Here is a 22,825-nt window from a genome sequence, read left to right as displayed (position 1 = left end):
TTGGTGGCCACTCGATCAGGGATCTGCTGAAAATACCAGTGGAGGGAGAGCAGAGGGTTAACATGAACAGAAACATATATGTTTTTATTTTTTATTTTTTACAGCCATTAAACAAATAAACATCTACACACAAACTGAACCAGTCATGCCAACTGGGTGTGAGGCTTTCATTCTATCAGAGTGATCTAGACAACTTCTAGATTTCAAGATCTTTATCTATTTCTCATAGAGGACTGCAAAGCCAATAATTGAATTACTGTTTAGATTGGACTACTGTGTAGAAATCTCATGTTCAAGGTCATGGAGGTCATGTTCAAAGACAGCGACATAAGCATAATATTTCACTAAATTTGATTTGCTGTCTTGCACAAGCCCTATAAACAATTAGTTCCTTGATTTGTCTTCTGCAGTTTTAGGAGGATCCCACAGTAGAAATGGCTGGTGGGTGTTTTTTTTTTTGCAGAGAAACTGGGCGATGATGCAAAGTGATGATGAGGAGTATCTTTCAGATTTTTATTAGGAGCAAAGCCAAAGAATAAAGTCACTGCTCAGTGGCGAAAGCAGATGATTTCTCTGACTGATTTGCTGCCACCCTAGGGTAGATGCGTGTGTTGATTTACAGCCCAGACAAACTGCTTATACTGTTGCAATACCCTGCTTAAAAAAAAAGCAGAGCAGCATTCATTTCAATCTGGTCCATGCTGGTAAATGCTGTTCTGAAGCTGGTCAAGTCGGTTGGACCAGCATGGTCTAGCTGGTCAAGCTGGTCTTAGTTGGTCAAGCATATGCTGGTCTATGCTGTTTTTTTTTTTACAGCAGGTATTGTGACAATGTTTTTGAAATCAGAGATACTTTTAAACTATATTATTGTTAGTCTTGAGCCTACTGAAAATTAAGCCTCAATTAATGGATTCAGAAAAGACAAACCAATCTATAGTGTTGCAATGCAGGATATAATTACAGTAAAAAAGCCATAATTTTGGTGAATAATTAATGGGGGCTAAAACCCAACTGAGTACATATATACCTTTTGGTTGCTGTCAATAACATCACTTTGCTCACAATAAAGCAGGATACATTCGTCAAGGAACCACTTCATTGAGAAGACGTTTTATGACAACGGTTTGACACCTCTTCATACTGGAAGGCTCCTAATGTTGTTGCACTGTTGTTGATGTCATGTGGAAGTGGCTCTGCAATACTTTATTAATTGCATGCAAATTAGAGTCTTCAATTTAAACTAATTTGACCTGTGTTTAAGGGAGAAACACTGCAGCTACCTCACTCTTCAACCAAGGTGCATGAATTTAGGAGCAAACTGAAGTGAAGCTGAACTAACTCTTGGAAGACAGTGGAAGTGGATAAAGGTATGGCTTTACAGAAAGAGAAAATACATTTTAGCGTTGCCTCCTATGAGCTCAGGGACCAATCACAGAGGGAAAAACAAAAAACCCCTGATGTGATTGGTTCAATTGAGCAATTATTTTTGACAGACTGACGGTGGTTACATGTATTTTGCTCAGTTTATTCATGTAAATTGTCTGTGAAATCCATTCACGTTTCCAATGAGAATGTGGACATATGAAAGCACTACCATATTGAACTATGTGATTACCTGCTAACGAGATGATACTGTACTAGCTATAAATTACAGTACTGTAAATCATTTGTTGGGCGGTGATTAGGTCCAATGAGAGGTGTCCTCTGCATCACTTTTGTCCAATCTACCGGGATATGTCTGAGTGGTAGGTGGGTGCTACATGGTTGCTAGGGGGGCTGGAACCGGAAACGGACAAAAGCGTCCTGGACGCTCCATCACCGGATTCTGTTTTGATATGTTGTTGTTTAGCTAGCAGACCCAGTGAAACCATTCTACTCATTTGTAAGGGAAAATGTCGATAATAATCGCGCTTGACTGATCTTTCCCTTATTGGGATAGGAGAATAACTTGTAGTTAGGTAGGTAAATCGTACGTTTTTTGTACAAATTGAAGTTTCTAGCTAATATGCCAATGTTAGCGAATTAGCTAGCTACTGTAACGGTCTGTCACTGGAAACCTACGGTTAACCAGCTAACGTTACTGTAGCTAGCTATGAAACCATGTTAACAACATTATGGGAGTTATTATTCTAATTTAACGGCCAACTAATGTAGCTAGCTCGTTAGTTAACTAACGTAGCTAAAGCCGCGAATATAGTTTTAACTACAGTTGCTTCGTTAGTTAACTAGTTCGTTTTTGAAAAGGTTTCCTCTTTTAACTGTGGTAAAGGATTGATCATTGTGGCTAGCTACACTTAGCTAGCTAGCCAACTAGCTACGTGGATAGAGTTTGCATGACCTAATAGCATAGATGTATATGACCGTACACAGAGGTCCCATATGGGGATGCATGCGCTACTTAGAATACAATAGAACATAGTTACACTTTTCAAATGGCATCTACGACATTACTATTTATCCCTTTAAGTAACCATGACAGCAGCTGCTGCTCTGCAGATTGGAGACCAGCTGATCCTGGAAGAGGACTACGATGAGAACTACATCCCCTCTGAACAAGGTAGAGCAAAAGGATACAGAAGGGGCAGTATGGCTCCCTTTCTAGTTGACAGATCAGTAGACTGACTGTAAGCTACATTGCTGAAACAACTACACGAGGATGGTGCAAAGTGTTGTAGTGGGCATCGAACACATAGGCACATCTCAAAACCAAGCAATGATCTGTTTTACATAGATAAGCCACATATGACACATTCACTAACTTATTTTGGTTGTGTGAGAAGATGTAATGCTAGCTGGAGATTTTCCTCACTGCTACTTCCCCTCCCCTGTCAGAGATCCACGAGTACGCACGAGAGATTGGCATTGATCCCAATCGGGAGCCCGAGCTCCTATGGCTGGCCAGAGAGGGCATTGTTGCCCCACTGCCTCCCGAATGGAAACCCTGGTAAGCAGGCAGGCAGGCATCTGCCACTGTACCAGAGATGGAGTCTGAACCTGGTGGCGTCGGTCAGTAACATCCAATCAAGTGAATTTGAAACCGAACACAAATATTCTCACCTGTGTATGGATGGTCAACACATTTGTAGATGGGGGATGCTTTTTGTGCTACCCCAACTTGACTTCCATAAATGCATGTTTTTTTAATTGCAGTGAAACAGTACTTTAAATTTTATTTTTAACAGTACTTTTTTGATAGTGATTCATTAACCACAAATTACTACTGACTGGTCACAATTTCACCCTTCTCTTCCATGGATCAGTTTTGTCTCGGTCATGGTCTCGATTCACAGTCTTTTTTACTGTGATCTGAGTTTGAAGACGCCTGACATTGACTCCATCTCTGGCCCCTAGTAGTGTGTCAACACTGGTAGACTTCCAGTATTTCCAGACACCATATGTTCACTGGTCTCTTCTCCCTTCTCTGAGTTCTGAGGTGCTGAAGTGACTCTCCCCCCTCTCGCAGTCAAGACGTGACGGGGGACGTGTACTACTTCAACTTCTCCTCGGGCCAGTCCACCTGGGACCACCCGTGTGACGAGCAATACCGCAGCCTGGTAAATCAGGAGCGAGAACGAGCCGGCACCCAGCCTCACGGGCCCCCCACCACCGGCGCTAAAAAGGAGAAGAAAAAGAAAAAAGACAAGAAGGAGAAAAAGAAGAAGGCAAAAGACCAAGAGCTCCTGAAGCCACCAGGAGTGAGTGGGTGTTGTTATGTTCTGAAATACACCAAGCGCATTAAGTGACTCACAGATGTCTCAGAACTCTGCAGTGCTGTTGTGTGTAGATGTATTGGTCTGGAAATAACTTCAGCTCTAAATAATGTCAAAGAAGCAAGGCTATTCCACTTAGTCACTGAGGCGTAGCAGAAAATAGAAAGGGAACAAAGTACAAAGATGAGGCGTTTAGAGTGGCTTGGCTGAACCAATACATTATTATTTGATATTGTCTTGGTCATCAACATAAGTCACATACTTATGCTTGGTTGCTTCATGCCCCCGAGTTGCTAAGTGATACAGTTATACCGATATAGTGATTATAGAGTTATAAGTCATTGTCCTAAGTCATTCTCCATGTCCTATGTGTATCCTTTCTTAGCCATCTATAAACAAAGGGGAAAGGCCTGCATTGAAGGAGAGCCAGACAGAAACACCCCTGGGAACAGCGAAAGGTTCCCTGGTAGGGGGTTCAAACTGACATGGGGGGTTAGCACCATACAATGAGGAATGAGACAGGGCAGTGGGGTTTGGCCTAGGGCCCACTGATGAAACACAGAGTCAAGCTGATGCAGTTAGTCATGGTAGTCTCGAGAGGGGAGCAGAGGGCTTTGTCACTGAGGAGGTGGTGGAATGGAGGGAGGCAGCAGAAGAGGGCAGGGAGAGCAGTAGTGATTTCAGCGACAAGGTGGTCTGTTTAGAAGTGAAGGTAGAGGAAGGAAAGGCTATTGAACCCCAAATGCTTTCATATGGTCATTCTACACCTGGGGCAGTGATGACGGAAACATGAGGGAAGAGAAGGCCAAGCAGAAGGGAAAGATCATCCTAGGAGTTCACTTACTTGATGCCAGGGACTGTGAGCAGGGCCTCGTCCCCTGCCTGGCCCCTCTCTGTCTCTCCCCTGGTCCCATGTCCCCCTACCTACCTCTCTGCCGAGAGACGGGATGGGAGAGAGCATGGCTGATCCAGCAGGGCAGTGCAGGAATTCTGCAGGTAGGACCACAGATTACAGACAGGAAATGGTAAGACGGCCTCAGAGCGTCAAGGAACTGTTGTAATTATAGGAGAAGGATTGGTAGAAGCAGGTGAATGATAGGAGCAGTATACCAAATTTGACTGAGTTTCGATAAGATCCTTGAATATCATGATGATTACTATTAACCTGAACCCTCTCTACACAACATATTTGTTCACGTGTGTCTCTCTTCTGTCTCTCAGCCATTAAGCTTGACCCTTGGGCCCCTGCAGGCCCCATTGGGGAGCCTGGGGAGCCTTGCTCCTCTGCGGGGTCTTGATGGCCCGGCCTTGAGGGGGTCCCTGAGCAGCTCTGGAGGGCTGGAGCCCCTGAAGACTCCCCTTGGGGTAAGAGTTTTCACCTTGATGAAAAATGAAGATAGTTCATTACCTTATGTACTGTATTACCCTTATTCTTATGGTGTGCTGTTGAAAGTCTCTAAACTTTTATCTCTCGCTCTCTGTCTCTCCTCCTTCCTTCCCTCCCCTAAGGGTCCTCTCTCAAGCCTCGGGTCCAGTCTACTGGGAGGGCGACAGGAGGAGCGTGTGGCTTTCTCTCCGCCTGGGTTCGAGGATGACGAGGATAACATCTCAGAGGATGAGCAGCCGGTATGACTTTCAACTGGCAAAGTGCATACCTATCCTTTCTGGGCACTGTGAAACAGAATATTTGGAGAATAGAAGTGTCTAATTTGTGGAGTATAAGTTAGATGTATGACTGTGATGCTGTTTGCAGAGTCGTCGTGGCTCGGCCAGACTGTTACAGAACCTCCACCTGGACTTGGATGCGTTGGGAGGAGGGCTGCAGTATGAGGTACACTACCTTTTTCACAATGCACAACAACACCATGTCTATTTTATGGCATAGCCCCTTTAGGACTTTTCACCTACTTTCAACTCTGTCAGTGTATGATACCAGTGCAGATAAGCACAGTCCCATGTCATTATCACATTACAAAACCTCTCTGTATAATGGATTTAGGCTCAGCCGTGTGTGTTGTGTGGCTAACAGGACAGTGAGGCCAGTGGACTGGCCCCGCCAGAGGAGAAGACAGAAGCAGAGCTACAGGACCTGGCCCTGTCTGGAGAGCACAGCCCTGAGCCCCCCTCTCAGCAGGTAACTCGCACACTACTGATGTGGCTCAATCTATTACTTCTCTCACTGTCTCTTTCTCTCTTTTCATCCCACTGTCAATCCTGTGGTGTATGTTAGTTTTAGGACTTTCTAGTAGTTTAAACCCTACAGTGCATTCGGAAAGTGTTCAGACCCCTTGACTTTTTCCACATTTTGTTACGTTAATCTATACACAATACCCCATAATGACAAAGTTAAAACACGTTTAAAAACAATATATATACATTTTTGCAAATGTATACATTTTTTAAAACACAAATACCTTATTTACATAAGTATTCAGACCCTTTGCTAGGAGACCCAAAATTGAGCTAAGGTGCATCCTGTTTCCATTGATCATCCATGAGATGTTTCTACTATTTGATTGGAGTCCACCTGTGGTAAATTCAATTGATTGGGCATGATTTGGAAAGGCACACACCTGTCTATATAAGATTTCCATTAATTTTTTTCAATAAATTTGCTAACATTTCTAAAAACCTGATTTTGCTTTGTCATTATGGGGTATTGTGTGTAGATTGATGAGATAAAAAACGATTTAATCAATTTTAGAATAAGGCTGTAACGTAACAAAATGTGGAAAAAGTCAAGGGGTCTGAATACTTTCCGAATGCACTGTATACTTAGATATATTGAACAAACCCATGACTATGTTATTGGATCTATCTGAAGAGAGATCACAAGATGCAGACCTAGATAGAACTGCTCTTGTTTACTAGATTGCCTTTAACCAAAACCAACACTTTGAGGGATGGAAAGTGTAAGCTATCATTGGGAAAATGTGTAGGCCTATTCATTCATTCAGACATAACATCTTTGTCATTTATCAACTCTCATAAGTGTGTGTGTGTGTGACTTTAAACATGTGTTCCGGGTTCTTGTGTGTCTATCTCTTCCTGGTTGTGTAGCTGCTGTGTCAGTGGGAGCTGTGCTATGGTCACGGCTGCCACTGTTTCTTTCTGTTGGTCCTCTTGTCCTCATACTGTCACTGTTATTGCTTTGCCATCTGAGTCTTTCATTTGATCACCCTTTACGTTGGTCTTAGGTCTTTCTGTGTGTGTGTGTGTTTAACTGTGCACTTCCTGTGATATTGTCACACTTCTCTGTGTTGTTTGTTGTTGACATGACTGTTCTCTTTCGATGAGCTCTACCTACGGAATGCGTGAGTGGTTTGCATGCTGCTCAGGTCCCTGTGTCTTCTCCTTGTCACAATATCCCCAACTCCTCCCCCTACTTTCTTTATTTTTGTGTTTGTGTCTATGCACGTCTTCCCTCTCTTTCTCTCTGGTGGCCACCATCCTCCCCTTCCAACCAAGGTCTCCCTTCGTGGACGCCACCTCCTCTCCTCCCCACCAAGCGGAGGCAGCAGGGACTGCAGTAGTGCTGCTGGGGTCTGCAACCCTACCCCAGACCCCCAGCCTGCTAAAACTAGAGACAGTGGAGAGGAGGAAGAAGATTATGAGGGGTGGGGAGAGGACAGAGAGAGTGTGGCTGAGGAGGAAGGAGGTGAAGAGGAGAACCAGAGAGAAGTAGGGCAAGCGAGTGAGAAGAAGGAAGGAGAGGAGGGGGAGGGCAAGGACGTTGAGGCTGAGGTCAGTGAGGAGGTAGAGTGTGAAGGAAAGTTGGAGGAGGGAGAGGAGGAAAGTGACGAGGTCATAAAGAGGTGTGTAAAAAGTGAGGATGGGGAGGAAGAGGAGACTGGTGACGTAGTTGAGGAAAATGTCAATAAAAATGAGGAAGGAGGAAGTGATGAAATGATGGAGAGATATCTTGGAGAGCAAGAAGAGAGTGATGAGGTAGTAGAGCGGTGTGTTACAAATGAAGAACTAGAGGTAGGTCATGACAAACAGGTGGAGGACTGTAATGAGCTAGTTGAGAGCAGTGTTAAAAGTGAAGAAGAACCAAAAGCAGATGAGAGAGACACTAAAAGTGAGGAAGCAGGAGAGGAAAAAGAGGGGGAACAGGAGGAAGAGAGTGATGAGGTAGTAGAGAGATATATGAAAGAGATGGAGGGAGGAGATGTAGAGGAAAGTGAGATAGTGGGCGAGAGACATTTCAAAAGGAAGCATGTGGAAAGGAAGGAAGAGACTGTTAGAGACAGTATAGAGGAGGAAGATGAGGCAAAGGGAGATGAGGATAGTGATGAAGTGGTTGAGAGGTGGTTGAAAGAGGAGGAGGTGAAAGAGGAGGGTGAGAGGGAGGTGGTGGAGAGGTGTGTGAAAAGTGAGGAAGAGGTGGAAGATGAGGAGGCTGAGGAGGGTGAGAGTGAGGTGGTGGAGAGGTGTGTGAAAAGTGAAGAAGAGGTGAAAGATGAGGAGGGTGAGAGTGAGGTGGTGGAGAGGTGTGTGAAAAGTGAGGAAGAGGTGGAAGATGACGGTAAAGAGGAAGCTGGTGAGAGTGAGGTGATAGACAGGTGTGTGAAAAGTGTTGAAGAGGAGGGCAAAGAGGAGGCTGAGGAGGGAGAGAGTGAAGTGTTGGAGAGGTGTGTGAAAAGTGAGGAAGTAGAAGAGGAGGTCGGCAAAGAGGAGGCTGAGGAGGGAGAGAGTGAAGTGGTGGAGAGGTGTGTGAAAAGTGAGGAAGGGGAGGAGGGTAAAGATGAACCTGAGGAGGCGAGGGAGAGGTGTGTGAAAAGTGAGGAGGGGGAGGAGGGTAAAGATGAACCTGAGGAGGCGAGGGAGAGGTGTGTGAAAAGTGAGGAGGGGGAGGAGGGTAAAGATGAACCTGAGGAGGCGAGGGAGAGGTGTGTGAAAAGTGAGGAGGGGGAGGAAAGTGACAAAGTCTTCGAGAGATGCTCGCTGAGTGAAAAACAGGCTAGGGAAGGAGAGGAGAGCAGTGAGGAGGAGGTGGAGGGGTGCGTCAAAAGCAAACGAAAAGAAAAGGAAGGAGACAGACTTGAAGAAGACAGTGATGAGGTGGTGGAAAACTGCATTCAGACCGTGCAAGCCTCACCGAAACCCAAAACATCCACAAGCTCAGAGGAAGTAATCGAGAGACTCGAGCAACAAACGGTCCAAGCTAAGTCACTGGGGAAGAAGAAGTTAGCGGACCTTAAACGAAGTGACAACATGGAGGTGTATGTGGGGAAGAAGAAGAATGTGCCCAAACAAAGCCCTCTACCAGCAGAGGTAGGGGTTTGGTGTGCTTTGACCATGTCGTGGCCCCTGCCCTGTGTGCTCCCCCTCTGCATGCACCTCCGCCCCTCTCTCAGCCAAAGGAGACACCAATCCACTCCCTGAGGGGCTGTGTTGGCTCAAGTCCCAACCCTGGTGAATCCAGCCCCCCATGGTCTCCCTCTCACATCACATTGGTGTCTTTGGTAATATGTGTATATGCAGTCAGCTCTGAGGACTGGATTGGAACATTCTGGTCCCCTTGTTTTGCTTCCATCCCTCCACCTCTAGAGCTGAGCACTGCAGCCCCATCCTATCAACCAGCCCCCTAGGCGGCCCCATCCTCTCAGGCGGCCCCATCCTCTCAGGCAGCCCCATCCTCTCAGGCAGCCCCATCCTCTCAGGCAGCCCCATTCGCTCAGGCAGCCCCATTCGCTCAGGCAGCCCCATCCACTCAGACAGCCCCCAAGGCAGCCCCATCCGCTCAGACAGCCCCCAAGGCAGCCCCATCCGCTCAGACAGCCCCCAAGGCAGCCCCATCCGCTCAGACAGCCCCCAAGGCAGCCCCATCCGCTCAGACAGCCCCCAAGGCAGCCCCATCCGCTCAGACAGCCCCCAAGGCAGCCCCATCCTCTCAGACAGCCCCCTAGGCAGCCCCATCCTCTCAGCCAGCCCTCTAGGCGGCCCCATCCTCTCACCAGCCCCCAAGGCAGCCCCATCCTCTTATACAGTCCCCAAGGCAGCCGGTCCTCTCAGTCCAAACTTGCGGTGCTGTAGCCTGTGTTTCTCTGTCTCTACTGCCTGCTTGACCAGCCCTGTGCTTGTGTGGTAGAGTCTCACTATTTGCCTCTTGTCTGCCCAAGCTTTGCTGATCAAACCAATGAGATGGCTGCTCTGTGCTGTTGACTAGTGTATTGTCCCTTTTCTGCTGTACTTGCTTTGTCCTGCTACGAGAGCCTTCATAATTGCTGTGTGTCGCTGAGAATGGCAGTATGCATCCATGTTTTCTATCTGTGTGTGAGTGCATGCGTGTGTGTGCGTGTGCGTGTGCGTGTGTGTGTGTGTGTGTGTACGGTGTTGAGGTGATACGGTGTTGAGGTGATACGGTGTTGAGGTGATACGGTAGCACTATGCTTCATGTCAGTGACTGAGTGTGTTTACATCAGCAGTCAGAGGCCAGCGAGCACATCGAGGTGGCATCCTCCTCCACTGAGGACCTCAAGGTACTTTATTATGGATTAAGATCATGTCCCAGTAGATAGGCCTGTAGAATAGATGCTTTATAATGTGACATTTAAACAGATATTATCAAGGGGTATGTTGAGTAAAGGCAAACAGTGTTGTTCCATTTTCCCTTTAGTCTGGTTTTGGCTCCAAGTTGTCAGAGAAAGTCCTGGACCTGAAGGATCTCTCCCTTGCTGTTAGTCCACTCCTGCAGGTATCACACTCTCTCCTTCTCTTCCTCGCCTTTCTTTTTCTCCCTCGCTCGCCCCTCTTCACCTCCTTCCTCCTCAGCTACACTCTCTCTCCTTCTCAGTCACAGTGGTTCTCTGGCTGTAGAGTCTGTAGGCAGAGTTTGTACCGTTGTTTTATTTTGAGAGTGAACAATACATCATGCCATGTAGAGTTATGTTAGCCTTTGCTATTCACCTAAAGAAAAGTCTGTATTTTCCCCAGGACAAAGTGGGGATAGTGAAAGTCAGTGCGGAGGAGAAGGAACGGAGGAAGAGGGCAGAAGCTGCAGAGAGGTTGGCAGACAAGCCTTTCTGATAAATGCCCATATTTCAGTGAAATGTCCTCTCTGAACTCAAACACACGTTGTTATACAAGCATATTGTCAGTGTCATTGGTGCAGTAGTCTGTTTCTCACAAAGATCTGCAAGTCTAGAGCTGAGCCAAATCATTTATCTGACTCCTCTCTCTTACTCTTCCTCTCTCTCTCTCTCCCCCCTCCTTCCCTCCTCCTCTCTCTCCCCTCTTTTTCTTTCTCTCTCTCTCTCCCCTCCTTCCCTCTTCCTCTCTCTCCCCTCCTTCCCTCTTTCTCTCTTCCTCTCTCTCTCTTCCTCTCTCTCTCTCTCTCTCTCTCTCCCCTCATTCCCTCTTCTCCACTCTCTCTCTTCCCTCCTTCCCTCCTCCCAAACTCTGCAGGCGTCTCCATGGTGCAGGCAGGGAGGATCCAGTGATGGAGGACAGGCCCCCCAGCCAGCCCAGTGAATCCCAGCAGACCACAGGATCCTCCCACTGTGAGCCGGAACCCCGGCTGCGGGCCGAGGGGGTCAGCACCAGCGCCAGCCTAGGGGTGCCGGGGGTCCAGCGGCCTGACACCTCCAGAGGCCGCCTGGTTAGGAGCCCCCACGCCCACTACAAAGAGGAAGCCCCCAGACAGGGGGAGGACAGCAGAAGGGCCCAGGAGAAGGAGAGGAGGGAGACTGAGAGGGAGATGGAGGAGAAGGAGCGTGCGCTGCAGGAGAGGCAGGAGAAGGTGCGCCTCCTTCAGGAGGAGCTGAGCCGGGAGGAGGAGGAGGAGGAACGGAGGCTGAAGGAGGAGAGCAAGGAGAGGGTCAGGTAGGCATTCAGGCAGCAGCCCACAGAGTGGTCAACCTCCCTCTCCACTCATGTCCACTGTTATAGTAGTATTTGTGAGCTGTGATGTGTGAGTATGTGACTCAATGTTGATGCTTAGTGCTGTGTGACAGTGCTGGTTATCTCACCTGCTGCTGTGTGTGTGTTCTGGTCCTGACCGGTCTTCCAGGAGCCTGAGGGAGAGGCTCCAGAGTAAGGGGAGGGAAGAGGAGAGCAGGCTGAGTGTGGAGTCTGAAAGCAGGCTACTGGAGCTGAGGGAGATGGCCCGGAGGGAGAGAGAGAACCAGCAACGCAACATCAGGTGACTCATCTCATCTCTCTACTATTCATCCATCTGCTTAAGCACACACACACACACACACACACACACACACACACACACACACACACACACACACACACACATTCAAATGACAGCAATCTCCGTGGAGTGCTCCACTGACCGTTAGATCACATGCTCAGCGACCCTAGCCATATTAATATGACACTGCTTCACATAACTATTCTGTGCTTAGGCGATACTGTTCTTTCTACACATACAGTAGGTATAGAAATACCGCTCGGTCACTGGACAAAAAACAAGACAAAAAAAGATTTGCGCTAGAAATGATTGTGTGTGCGTGCTTGCTACGTTCGTATGTGTGTTTTCATCAGGGAGGAGGGTGAGGCGATGCTGAGAGAGCTGCGTGCCACCCTGGAGGCGGAGAGAGAGGCAGAGCGAGAGAGGATAGAGGCCCAGAGGAGGCGGGACCTGGAGCGACTGAGGGAGGAGTCAGAGGAGAAGCTCCATGGGGAGAAGCGGAGACTGCTTGGGGAGCGGGAGGAGCAACTCAGCTCCCTCAAACAGGAGGTGAGAGAGTGGGAGGTGGGAGAGGGGAAATGGGGGAGATATAGGAGAGGGGCCTTCCAATACACACGTGTACTCGAAATAACTGTTTGGGTTTTTGTGAGGGAAATACATGGAGTGAGTCTAGGATAGGGTGTGTGTCACACAGGTGATGGTTGAAGACAGTGTGTTGTTGTGTTCCTTAGGGGAGAAGCAGTGCCAGTGAGAGGTGGAGGGAGTTGAAGAGCCCTCGTAGCCCGGAGCAGCATCTAGCAGAGTACCAAAGAGAGGTGATAGAACACACACACACACACACACAACACACACACACACACACACACACACACACACACACACACACACACACACACACACACACACACACACACTACTTCCCACCTTTGGTACACAAAACCATACCCCTCATCTCCCTGACTGCAGATACACATATTACCAGTAAGTCAATCTAAACCCTATGGAGTGTTGTGACATTATGAATCCCTCCCACTGACTGGGACTTGGTCCAGTTGGGAGACGTGCTCCAGGAAGTGAGGGAGGAAGTGCAGCGTGACCATGCCAGGAAGCTGGGGCAGCTCAAAGACGACCACCACAGAGAACTCAACTCGATCAGAGAGAGTCATCTGGACCAGGTGAGACACAGTTCAAAGGTCACAGCTTCTCGTAACCTGCCTGCTGCTACTGTCATTGTTGCTTTGGCTGTTGCCTCTGCACTGTTGTCCCTACATGTAATGCTGCAGTTAAATATTGTGGAAATGAACTCCTGATCTATTTGTGTGTGTCTGTCTGTGTGTGCTGTTGTCCTCCAGGAGGCTGTCCAAAAGGAACAGTTGCTGTGTGTCCTGCAGGAGGAGAGGGATCGCCTGCTGGCTGCACACAGCGCCCAGCTGGAAAGACTCCGTACACAGCTAGACTCCCAGCTCTGCAAGACCCGCCAGACACACACACGCAAGGTGAGGACAGAGACACACACACGAACACACATCATCATCTCTAAACACCTGTCATCCCTCAGGAGGCAGAGATTCAGGAGCTGGGGGACAGGCTGGAGCTGAGGGCCAGGGAACTGAAGAGCCAGGAGACCATACTGAAGACCCAGGTAATCAGTCACTGTTGCACTGATATGTGTCTGCGTCACTATCTGGAACACTTGGGGATGGCCTCGGCTTTGGAAAGGAGCGAACTGTAAGTGTGTGGTTGGCCGCTGTTGATTAAAGGACATATCCGCTTGCCACTGTTCAGGCAGCGAATTTGAAGAAGAGGAGGCAGCAGCTTGGGGATGAAGAGGATGAGATAGACAGAGGAATCGAGGTGAGGATTCATCATCATCACCACCACCACCTCGGTCTTCATCGTGCTGTAGATGTTAAGCCTGTGATGTTTTCAGGCTCTGCCTGGAGTCATGCAGGAGAGAGATGGACTGAGAGAGGATCTGGAGAGGGTGGAAGGACAGAGGGACAGGGCGAGGCAGGAGGCGGAGAGAGGGCGGGAGGAGAGGACCAAAGTGAGAGAGGAGTTGGAGAGAATGAGGGAGGAGAGGGACAAAGCAAGAGAGGAGAGCAGGAGGATGAAGGAGGAGCGGGACCGGCTGGAGAGCAAGGTGGAGCTGCTGCAGGAGCGCTGTGATCGGCTGGGCCGCAGAGTCAGGTACACACCCACACACACACACACACACACACCCAGTGGAGGCTGCTGAGGGGAGGACGGCTCATAATAATGGCCGGAATGGAGTGAATGGAAAGGTATCAACCGCATGGTTTACAGCCATTATTACACACACACACCTGGCCCGTTAGTTGGGGTCAACCTCTGTTCACACTGTTTCATTGTCACCTTGCAGCTGACAGTAGCATGTCTTCCAGACTTAGTGGGAGACTTCAATTCTAGCTTGCCAGACTATTGAGCTCTTTCTCAAGCGGTACTTTCTCAGGGACAAACACATGATTCTATTGCAGTGATCTGGAGCAGAGTGAGATCAAGAGGCCTTCTACTAGACTGGACAGAACAGAGGAGGAGGAGAGGAAGAAGGAGAAGGATAGCGAGGCAGCACCCTCTGCTGGACGGGAGAAAGTGCTGCATGTGGAACACCTGAAAGAACCTCCTCTCTCCCCCATCTCCAGAGACAGCGAGAGCAGCTTGGATGAGTATGTGTGTGTGTGTGTGTGTGTGTGTGTGAGAGAGAGAGAGAGCATGCATGTTGCACCTTTCTATCCTGACTAACTTCTATGTGGTGTGTGTGTGTGTGTGTGTGTGTGTGTGTGTGTGTGTGTGTGTGTGTGTGTGTGTGTGTGTGTGTGTGTGTGTGTGTGTGTGTGTGTGTTCTCTCTTCCTGTCCTTCTCCCAGCTTGCATCAGTATATCTCCTCTGAGGGCCTGTCCCTGCAGAAGGCCCGGCGCTTCCTGGAGAGGGAGAGTGGTCGTCTGAGTGAAAGACAGGCAGCGCTGCAGGCAGCGCAGGCCCTGTCCAGCTCCTCTCAGTACCCCAACACCACCACGCACGTCCAGGCCACACAGCAGATGTACAGGAACCTGCAGCAGGTACGTGTAAGTGTGACTCCCTTCCTTATCCCTTATAGACTCCTACACCCTGCCCTAGCGCCCTTGTGTTGAACATTCATGAAGTGAGAGAGTATGCTTGACCTCCGTGTGTAACTGTCCCTGGATCGTCTCTCGCTCTCTTTCCCTCCCTCTCTCTGTCGCTCTCTTTCGTTTCCGCTTGTCTTCCTCAGGAGGCCAGTGACGTGGAGGAGTTGAGGGTGACTGTGCAGAGGGGGAACTCGTTGCTACGCAGGAAAGAGGAGAGACTGCAACAGCTAGAGAGCTCCGTAGCTGAAGAGGTGCCTTAGTACTACACCATAAAACGTTTATATACCACTTATCCTGCCCCCTGTACACCACCTGTACTACATACCATGCCCATAACGTTATACATACTTCAATAGATTGCTAATAAACAACACACTATACAACGAGGGGACAAAACATTAAGAACACCTGCTCATTCCACGACACAGACTGGTTAGGTGAATCCAGTTGAAAGCTATGATCCCTTATTGATATCACCTGTTAAGTCCACTTTAATCAGTGTAGATGAAGGGGAGGAGACGGGTTAAAGAAGGATTTTTAAGCCTTGAGACAATTGAGACATGGATTGTGTATGTGTGCCATTCACAGGGTGAATGGGCAAGACTAAAGCTTTCAGTTCCTTTGAATGGGGTATGGTGGTAGGGGCCAGGCGCACCAGTTTCAGTGTGTCTAAGGCACTGTATCTCAGTACAAGAGGCGTCACTACAGTCTCTGGTTTGAATCCAGGCTGTATCACATCTGGCCGTGATTGGGAGTCCCATTGGCTCAGCGTCGTCCAGGTTTGGCCGGGGTAGGCCGTCATTGTAAATAAGAATTTGTTCTTAACTGATTTGCCTAGTTAAATAAAGGTTCAATAAAAAGAACTGTAACGCTGCTGGATTTTTAATTCTCAACAGTTTTCTTTGTGTATCAAGAATGGTCCACCACCCAAAGGACATCCAGCCAACTTGACACAACTGTGGGAAGCATTGGAGTCAGCATCCCTGTGGAACGCTTTCGACACTTTGTGGAGTCCATGCCCCGACGAACTGAGGCTGTTTTCAAGTAAAAAGGGGGTGCGACTCAATATTAGGAAGGTGTTCCTAATGTTTTGTACACATACATATTTTGTATGCATTTTTCCCATTTAGCAGACAGTCTTATCCAGAGCGACTTACAGTCAGTGTGTTCAACTTAAGGTAGCTAGCTAAGCCAATCGTTGTAAGTAAAACGTTCCTCAATAAAGCAGTTATCAGCTAAATCATTGATGTTAAGAGAAGACAAGTGTTCGTGTTAGAAAGTACAAAAGTATGGAGTTTGTTTTTTTCCTCTTGCTTTCCCTTGCCCAGGTCTCCCATCATCACTACTATGATGACCAGGGCAGACTGGCTGCTGATAGGAAGGTAACCTTTGATGTGACTGAATCGGATATGAGCAGCGTCAGCAACGGCCATGATGGCCCAGGTGAGACATACGGGAATATCCATTCCTTACACACTCATAACAGGCCTGTACTCCTCCTCTGCCATGTTATTTATACTCTCTCTCTCCCCCTTCACCGTTTCTCCTTTTTTTCCCCCTTCCTTCCTTCCTTCCTTCCTTGTCCCTTGCTTTTCTCCCTATGTCTTTTCTGACATTCTCTCTCTTTCCCTCTCTATCTCTCCTCTCCAGGTGGGGAGCCCACAGTGCCAGCTAAAGTGCAGCACTTAGCCGAGTCGCTCCAGCACATTTCTGGCCAGCTCAACACAGTCCTGGGCGCCCTGGGCTCCCTGACCCAACGCCAGACTCCTTACCAGCCTCTCCCCCTACCTCTGCCACTCTCCCAGCCCCGAACCCCCACCTCAATGCCTCTTTCACAGCTCTCCATGCCTCAGTCTGGGCCCTCCTGGGCATGGGCCCCTCACAGCACCTCCACCCAGACACGGGGTTCTGAGGACCTGCTCAACAGCCGCTGGGCCAAGCTCTTCCCTGGTACATCTCAACCAAAGACATCCAATATCATATATGTTATATTAAATATGCGTTCTATTTAGTTCAGGGTTGTCTGTGTACTTTCAGGTAGGGGGAGTTGTTGGTTTAACGAGACTACACTTCTCTTTGTCCCTTCTATAGGGGCTCCTATTGAGTCCATAGCCACCAGTTCCTTGAGGACCAATGCTCTTTATTCAGGGTACAGTCCTGCAAGGTAAATGGGAAAATAACAAACATGAAAATGATGGAAATGCCTCTTTAAAAAAAAATCTAGACTGTCACTCATCCCTTTCACAGTAGTCTTATCTTGTTGAAGGAAGGTACTAAAGAAATGTGTGTCTGTATGTGTTAGTGAGCAGGCTCGTAGTCTGTCCTCCATGCAGCCTAAGGCAGCGGAGATGGATGGCCAGAGGCTACAGGGTCTGATTGACGGCAACAAGAGATGGCTGGAGACACGCAGGAAAGACCCCAGTGTGTATCCTTCTGTAAACATGCTCACACACACCACAACTTATAATGGAGCTTGGTTCAGTCTTGTACATTTCTTTAACAGGCTTTCATCAGACCTCTGTTCACGCGTTATCGGACCCCCCCAACTATGAGTGGACTGGTCCAGCTGAGCCTGGACGACAACAACCAGATTAAAGTGTACCATTACTAAAGGGGGAGGGAGAAGTTACATACGGAGCAAGGATCAACACAAGCAGATAAAGCTGTATTGTTACTGAAAAAGGGCTAAGGACAGGGGTGGGTTTTTAAAATTCACTTTTAATGCAGGGATCCCTCTAGCTCTGGTCCAGGGCGTTACTAGAGGAACCGCCCTCGACTGTGTGTGTACCAAAGGTACGCCCTGGACTAGAGCTAAGATTCCTCTACAACCACATTTCCATATCAGATTACTGTAAGAAACCTGACCTCCAGTGAACTCTTCATCCTCAGGTTTAGCTGTGATTGGGTGACAGAAGAGAGAACACTAGGGCTGTTGTAATTTCATTCATTTGGCATGCAAGGGTGAACAGCTTGGGAGTATGGAGACAATAGCCCCCAAATCAGTTTGTTTCCCAATTCTTTTGCCTCTATTTAAATGTTTCAAAAGTAGAACGCATAGTTGTTACATATTCAATAGGTGCTTCACTTTATTAGGAGAGACAGAGGTTTATGAGATACCGTTGATATCTTACATTTCTAAGCCTCATAACTGATGTGAGATGGTAAGTGACTAAAGATCAGTGTCGTTGTAATTCTGCTGTATGAGAAGTTCAAGCCATAATAACCACTACAAGGGCAAGACAACTTGTGAAGCATTCAGTCTATGAAATTCTGGTAAGAGAGACCCTCTTCCAGTGTGTTTACTGTGCAGATAGATGTGTGCAATTTTTACAGTATTTTTATAAATATTTTAATAAATGTAAAGTGGTGTATATTCATAATGCCCATGTCAAGCTTTCATTCTTTTTCATGCAGCAGCTTTTCAATATTTCATTTGTCTGCATTACAAAGTAATCACCAGGGTTGTATTCATTGGGACACGCAATGAAAATTTGAATTTCTTGGACAAGTTCAGGTAGTCTTTCCCTGATAGTCAATTATCTTCCATTTGGTGCCTAATGAACACAACCCAAGTCTGGATTTCCTTTTGATCCTGCTTGTCAGTAACTTAAAATACAAAACCTAGAGACAGATAATACTAAAGATTACACCTTTATCATTGTGGACAAACTTTATTCAGTAACTGTTCCATCACATAATCCCAAGTTTTCTTATCTTACAGTGCAAAATATATTTTCCTCACCGGCTAAGGACGTAGTTAGTAATTACAATACAATCATTGATCTCAGGAACATCTGGGACAGATCCATTCCCATCCAGCGTACAGTATCCGACAGCCATAGAAATAAATACAGACCATATGATTAGAACATTAAAGGCCACCGACAGACGACATGAGGTGTGTTCTCACTCCCACACAGGCACACACGTTTAAATGCATTGATGGAGTTGCAAGTCAGTAATGATGCAATATAAATTACATTCGAACTGTTAACATTATCCGCAATAAGAAAACACAATGACCACAGTAATATCGGACGGCAGTAAGGAGAAATGTCAGCATGTCTTGGTGAACCAGACATTGATTGGCACACCAAGTGTCCATACAGATTCCAACTTGGGGGAGGGTGCACCATCCTTCCCCAACTCTTTGATTGGCCGAGAGATGCCCAGCCCGCCTGCAGTCAGGGAGACAAGCCATTGGGTGTGTCAGTTGCCACTGTGTTACTATTGGCCAGCGAGAACCGTTAAGGCGGAGCCAGAGAGTTGCTTTCTCAGAAGACGAAAATCTTGTCTCTCTGGACGTTGTCCAAGTCATCGTCCATGGTGAGGAGAACCTGGCAGAAAGCAGAGGAGTCAGTCGCTATCTGAGATGTTACTATCTGGGTATGTATGGGTCAGGAATGGGACGTCTTCATCAATGCTCAGCCACTAATGTTTTCCCCTCCATTTTATAATACTATGAAGTGAGTGTCGCATGGCCCTCCCCAGAGGCGTGCACGCACACACCAAACACACACTCACCAGGAAGGAACCAAACATGGCAATGGAAGACAGGAAGTGCCAGATGTCGTGGTCGTCGAAGAAGGAGAGCACGATGCAATCACGGTTGTGTTCCCGGGACTCGGCGGGGGTTTTCTATGGCGGGGGAAGAGGGGACAAAGCCGTCAGCGCCACAGTGACCTGTGAATGTTGGGGTTATGTGACCATGACATGTGATGTGTAAACATGTAGTGTGTGAGCGTGTGACGTTTTCAAGTGTGGTACTACAGATACCATGAGCCCCATAAGGCAGGGGTTCCCAAACCTCTCCTCAGGGATCCCCAGAACGTTCACAATTGTGTTGTACACCTGAACTAGCATCCCTGATTCAACTTACCTACACAGACAAGTGTTTGATTATTAGTTGACAAGTTGAATCAGGTGTGCTGGCTCTGGAACAGTTTGAATACATGGAACGGCTGGGGGCCCCCGAAGAGGGGTGTGTAAGGCTGACGTGTGGTGGAAGCCACTGATCTGTAAGGTCATAGTCTGTGTGTGTGTGTGTGTGTTGTGCTGACCTGCCAGGTACTGAGGCCCTGGAAGAAGAAGAAGAGAGCGAAGCCCCACACCACGGCCGTGAAGAGGATACACACCATGGCCATGCACTGGATCCTCTCACCGCTGCGGAGCTACACACACATTCACAGAAACACATTCACAGAAACACATTCACAGAAACACATTCACAGAAACACAACATCATCTGTGATTGTACACCTGTAACATCTTCTACTTTGTTTAGTGTGCTAGATGTGCACTTTCTATATACACACACAACACAGTTAGAATATGGCAACAAACAAACAAAGCACATTGGAACTCAGTTTGTGGCAACAACATGACTAGAAGTGTGACTGCTTTTGAAGATCGATCCATTTCTCAATAATGAGCGACTACGTCCAGCGATTTGTCCAGGGTGTACCATGGATGGCAACATGGACAGCACAGCTGGAGGTGGGCTGCCTGGTCTGCGGGAGTACGAGCAGTACTGGACAAACCAGCTCAGACACATGGCCATGCTCGTTGAGAACAGCCGGCACCTGCCTGAGCAGGAGCAGAGCCGTCTGGTCGACTTGTACAAGGAGGTGAGGCGCTGTTTCCTCTTTGACAGAGTGACAGTGAGAGAGACCCTGAACATTAAACACCATGAGAGGACTAAGGCGTTGGCATGGCGAGGGGTGACGAGCAGTGGCTCTTTGATGATGCGGAGATGGAGGAAACTGGAAGCTATTCTAAGGGTGTTAGGAGCTGCAGAGATTAACTTATTGTCTGCCTCTGAATCACACTGACAGATCTTTATTTTGTTGTAGCAGAAGTTAGTTAAGATTTATTATCCATTTTTTAAAACCCTTAGCCTACAATTTCTTAAAACAATTCCATATGCTAGCTTAGACCCCCCCACACACACACCTTCATGATGATGTAGAAGGCAAAGTAGAGTAGCAAGTTGCAGATGGCGATGGCCAGCAGGTAAGAGGCAAAGTCATTGGGTGTCTTTAGTAGCCCATAGGCAGCCCTGGACAGACAGAACACAACAACACAATGTATGTCAGTGATGAGTTGTCTACTCTCCACCCATGGTTGTGGTGTGTAATGACTATTCTACAGAGTAAATGGATACCTTGCCTCATCAGGCTGAGTGGGTCGCAATAAATCACATTGACAGAAAGGGACATGCGTGAATCACTTAAAGTAGGTGTGAAAGACCTTTGATAAAGAACACTGCATGATGATGTCAAACAATGTACAGATCTGCCATCTTAATTTGACCCCGTTTCTCACAGCAGGAAAAAAAAAATATCATTCAGCAACAGGAAATGTGAATTATTACGTCGACATTTTTGTAGGGGTTGATACATTTTTTGCTAGGGCAAATCAAGTCTGACATTTTAAAAATCGGAAATTACAAACTTTGGAAGCCTTTTTAAACCCTAATACACTAGAATTAGCATTTCATGCTGCGCAGGAAAATTCTCTGCGACAACAGAGTGATCAAATGAAGATACCAGATCTGTACCTTGCAAACCTGACCGAAAAATAAATAATAAAGAAATGTGTCACATATAAAGAACACTGCAGTAAAGACAGTCCAGTCAGAATAAGATAGTGAGTGAATGAAGGAAATACTCACAGAGACCAGTTCACTATGTTTCCCATCACCAGCAGAACCATTCGGTCCTAACACAGCGTGAGAGAGAGAGAAACGTTTACTTGTGGATTTGTGAATCTTTCGTAACATTAGAGTCTCCATACAGTGTGTGTATGTACAGTATACCAATGACTGTATATATGAATGGGACAAAGCCATCGATCACGTGACACCATTCATTCCTATGTGAAGACTCAAGTGTATTGAAGCCAAATTAAGTTGGTTAAGATACGCAGTTTGAGCTACTCCAGGAAGTGATGTTGCAGACTAGCTCAGTGCTGCCCCCCCCCACTGAAGGCTGCAATTAGAAACTAAATTAAACTTCTTCTGTGTGGAATTGAAAAATAATCGGATCAAGGACATAATGTACATCTGATTTATTAGAAGCAGTTATAGGTAGATTGACCATGATGATTGCCATTCTTCCATTCACTATAATGGGGGGTTCCGGTTTTATGCAAACAATGCCTGCAGTGTCGCGGTCGGCCTTGAACTTCCGTGTCTTCAATGAGAGGGGGCAGTAGTTGTCCCCTGATGTATACTCACAATATACATGGGGCCACTGCACTGGCGGATACAGTCAGTGTAGATCACATACACAATCCTGCGCAGGATGCCAGAATCTGAAACACAGACAAATAGAATAGACTGACACCTGTCCTTAGCCCTGTAACTGTCCTAGCCCCTACTCCTAGGTTCCTGTCTTCGAGGTCATTTTTCCTAGCCCCTACTCCTAGGTTCCCGTCTTCGAGGTCATTTTTCCTAGCCCCTACTCCTAGGTTCCTGTCTTCGAGGTCCTTTTTCCTAGCCCCTACTCCTAGGTTCCTGTCTTCGAGGTCATTTTTCCTAGCCCCTACTCCTAGGTTCCCGTCTTCGAGGTCATTTTTCCTAGCCCCTACTCCTAGGTTCCTGTCTTCGAGGTCATTTTTCCTAGCCCCTACTCCTAGGTTCCTGTCTTCGAGGTCATTTTTCCTAGCCCCTACTCCTAGGTTCCCGTCTTCGAGGTCATTTTTCCTAGCCCCTACTCCTAGGTTCCCGTCTTCGAGGTCCTTTTTCCTAGCCCCTACTCCTAGGTTCCTGTCTTCGAGGTCATTTTTCCTAGCCACTGTGCTTCTGCCTCTGCATTGTTTGCTCTATGTGGTTTTAGGCT

The 22,825-nt window shown here is 47.4% G+C and overlaps 2 protein-coding genes across 10 annotated transcripts in view; one reads left to right on the top strand and one right to left on the bottom strand.

The window, feature by feature from the left end:
• Positions 1-1,749: 1,749 nt before the first annotated feature.
• On the top strand, positions 1,750-18,364 carry LOC106612635 (uncharacterized). 4 transcript variants are annotated; one of them, XM_082956205.1, is made up of 28 exons: positions 1,750-1,958; positions 2,468-2,557; positions 2,833-2,944; positions 3,464-3,695; positions 4,932-5,075; positions 5,220-5,336; positions 5,464-5,541; positions 5,740-5,844; positions 10,142-10,195; positions 10,333-10,410; positions 10,650-10,720; positions 11,121-11,537; positions 11,725-11,856; positions 12,210-12,405; positions 12,588-12,671; positions 12,909-13,031; positions 13,209-13,352; positions 13,415-13,498; positions 13,642-13,710; positions 13,787-14,046; positions 14,355-14,543; positions 14,744-14,942; positions 15,128-15,235; positions 16,313-16,427; positions 16,635-16,934; positions 17,076-17,148; positions 17,287-17,409; positions 17,499-18,364. In XM_082956205.1, the coding sequence occupies exons 2-28, from the start codon at positions 2,473-2,475 to the stop codon at positions 17,593-17,595; spliced, it is 3,789 nt and encodes a 1,262-aa protein (XP_082812331.1). In that variant the 5' UTR covers positions 1,750-1,958; positions 2,468-2,472; the 3' UTR covers positions 17,596-18,364. The 4 variants fall into 4 exon arrangements, with proteins under 4 accessions (XP_082812331.1, XP_082812330.1, XP_045580384.2 ...); XM_082956204.1 differs by having other exon boundaries at positions 10,139-10,195; XM_045724428.2 differs by lacking the exons at positions 1,750-1,958; positions 2,468-2,557; positions 2,833-2,944; ... (3 more) ...; positions 5,464-5,541; positions 5,740-5,844 and adding an exon at positions 5,868-8,987 and having other exon boundaries at positions 10,139-10,195; positions 14,744-14,936.
• Positions 18,365-18,635: 271 nt separating this feature from the next.
• LOC106612636 (SID1 transmembrane family member 2) overlaps positions 18,636-22,825 on the bottom strand; it is a 30,463-nt gene continuing 26,273 nt past the window's right edge. For all 6 annotated transcript variants that reach the window (XM_014213988.3, XM_045724434.2, XM_014213986.3 and 3 more), the window contains 6 exons: positions 22,222-22,298; positions 21,658-21,704; positions 20,937-21,042; positions 20,045-20,155; positions 19,509-19,622; positions 18,636-19,321 (listed from right to left, as the gene is read on the bottom strand). In XM_014213988.3, coding sequence (XP_014069463.1) covers positions 19,259-19,321; positions 19,509-19,622; positions 20,045-20,155; positions 20,937-21,042; positions 21,658-21,704; positions 22,222-22,298 — 518 coding nt within the window. In that variant the 3' untranslated portion in view covers positions 18,636-19,258. The remainder of the gene's footprint in view (positions 19,322-19,508; positions 19,623-20,044; positions 20,156-20,936; positions 21,043-21,657; positions 21,705-22,221; positions 22,299-22,825) is intronic.

This window comes from Salmo salar, chromosome 09, assembly GCF_965601325.2.
Source record: "Salmo salar chromosome 09, fSalSal1, whole genome shotgun sequence".
NCBI classification, from domain to species: domain Eukaryota; kingdom Metazoa; phylum Chordata; class Actinopteri; order Salmoniformes; family Salmonidae; genus Salmo; species Salmo salar.
Note: the sequence above shows the minus strand (reverse complement) of the source record. Positions and strands in the feature narration are given on the sequence as shown.

Coding starts and splice junctions, on each gene's coding strand:
- LOC106612635 (XM_045724430.2), top strand. CDS start 7,038: ATGCTGCTCAGGTCCCTGTGTCTTCTCCTTGTCACAATATCCCCAACT. Junction 10,721..11,120: donor AGGGCAGAAGCTGCAGAGAG/GTTGGCAGACAA, acceptor CAAACTCTGCAG/GCGTCTCCATGGTGCAGGCA. Junction 15,236..16,312: donor AGAGCTCCGTAGCTGAAGAG/GTGCCTTAGTAC, acceptor TCCCTTGCCCAG/GTCTCCCATCATCACTACTA.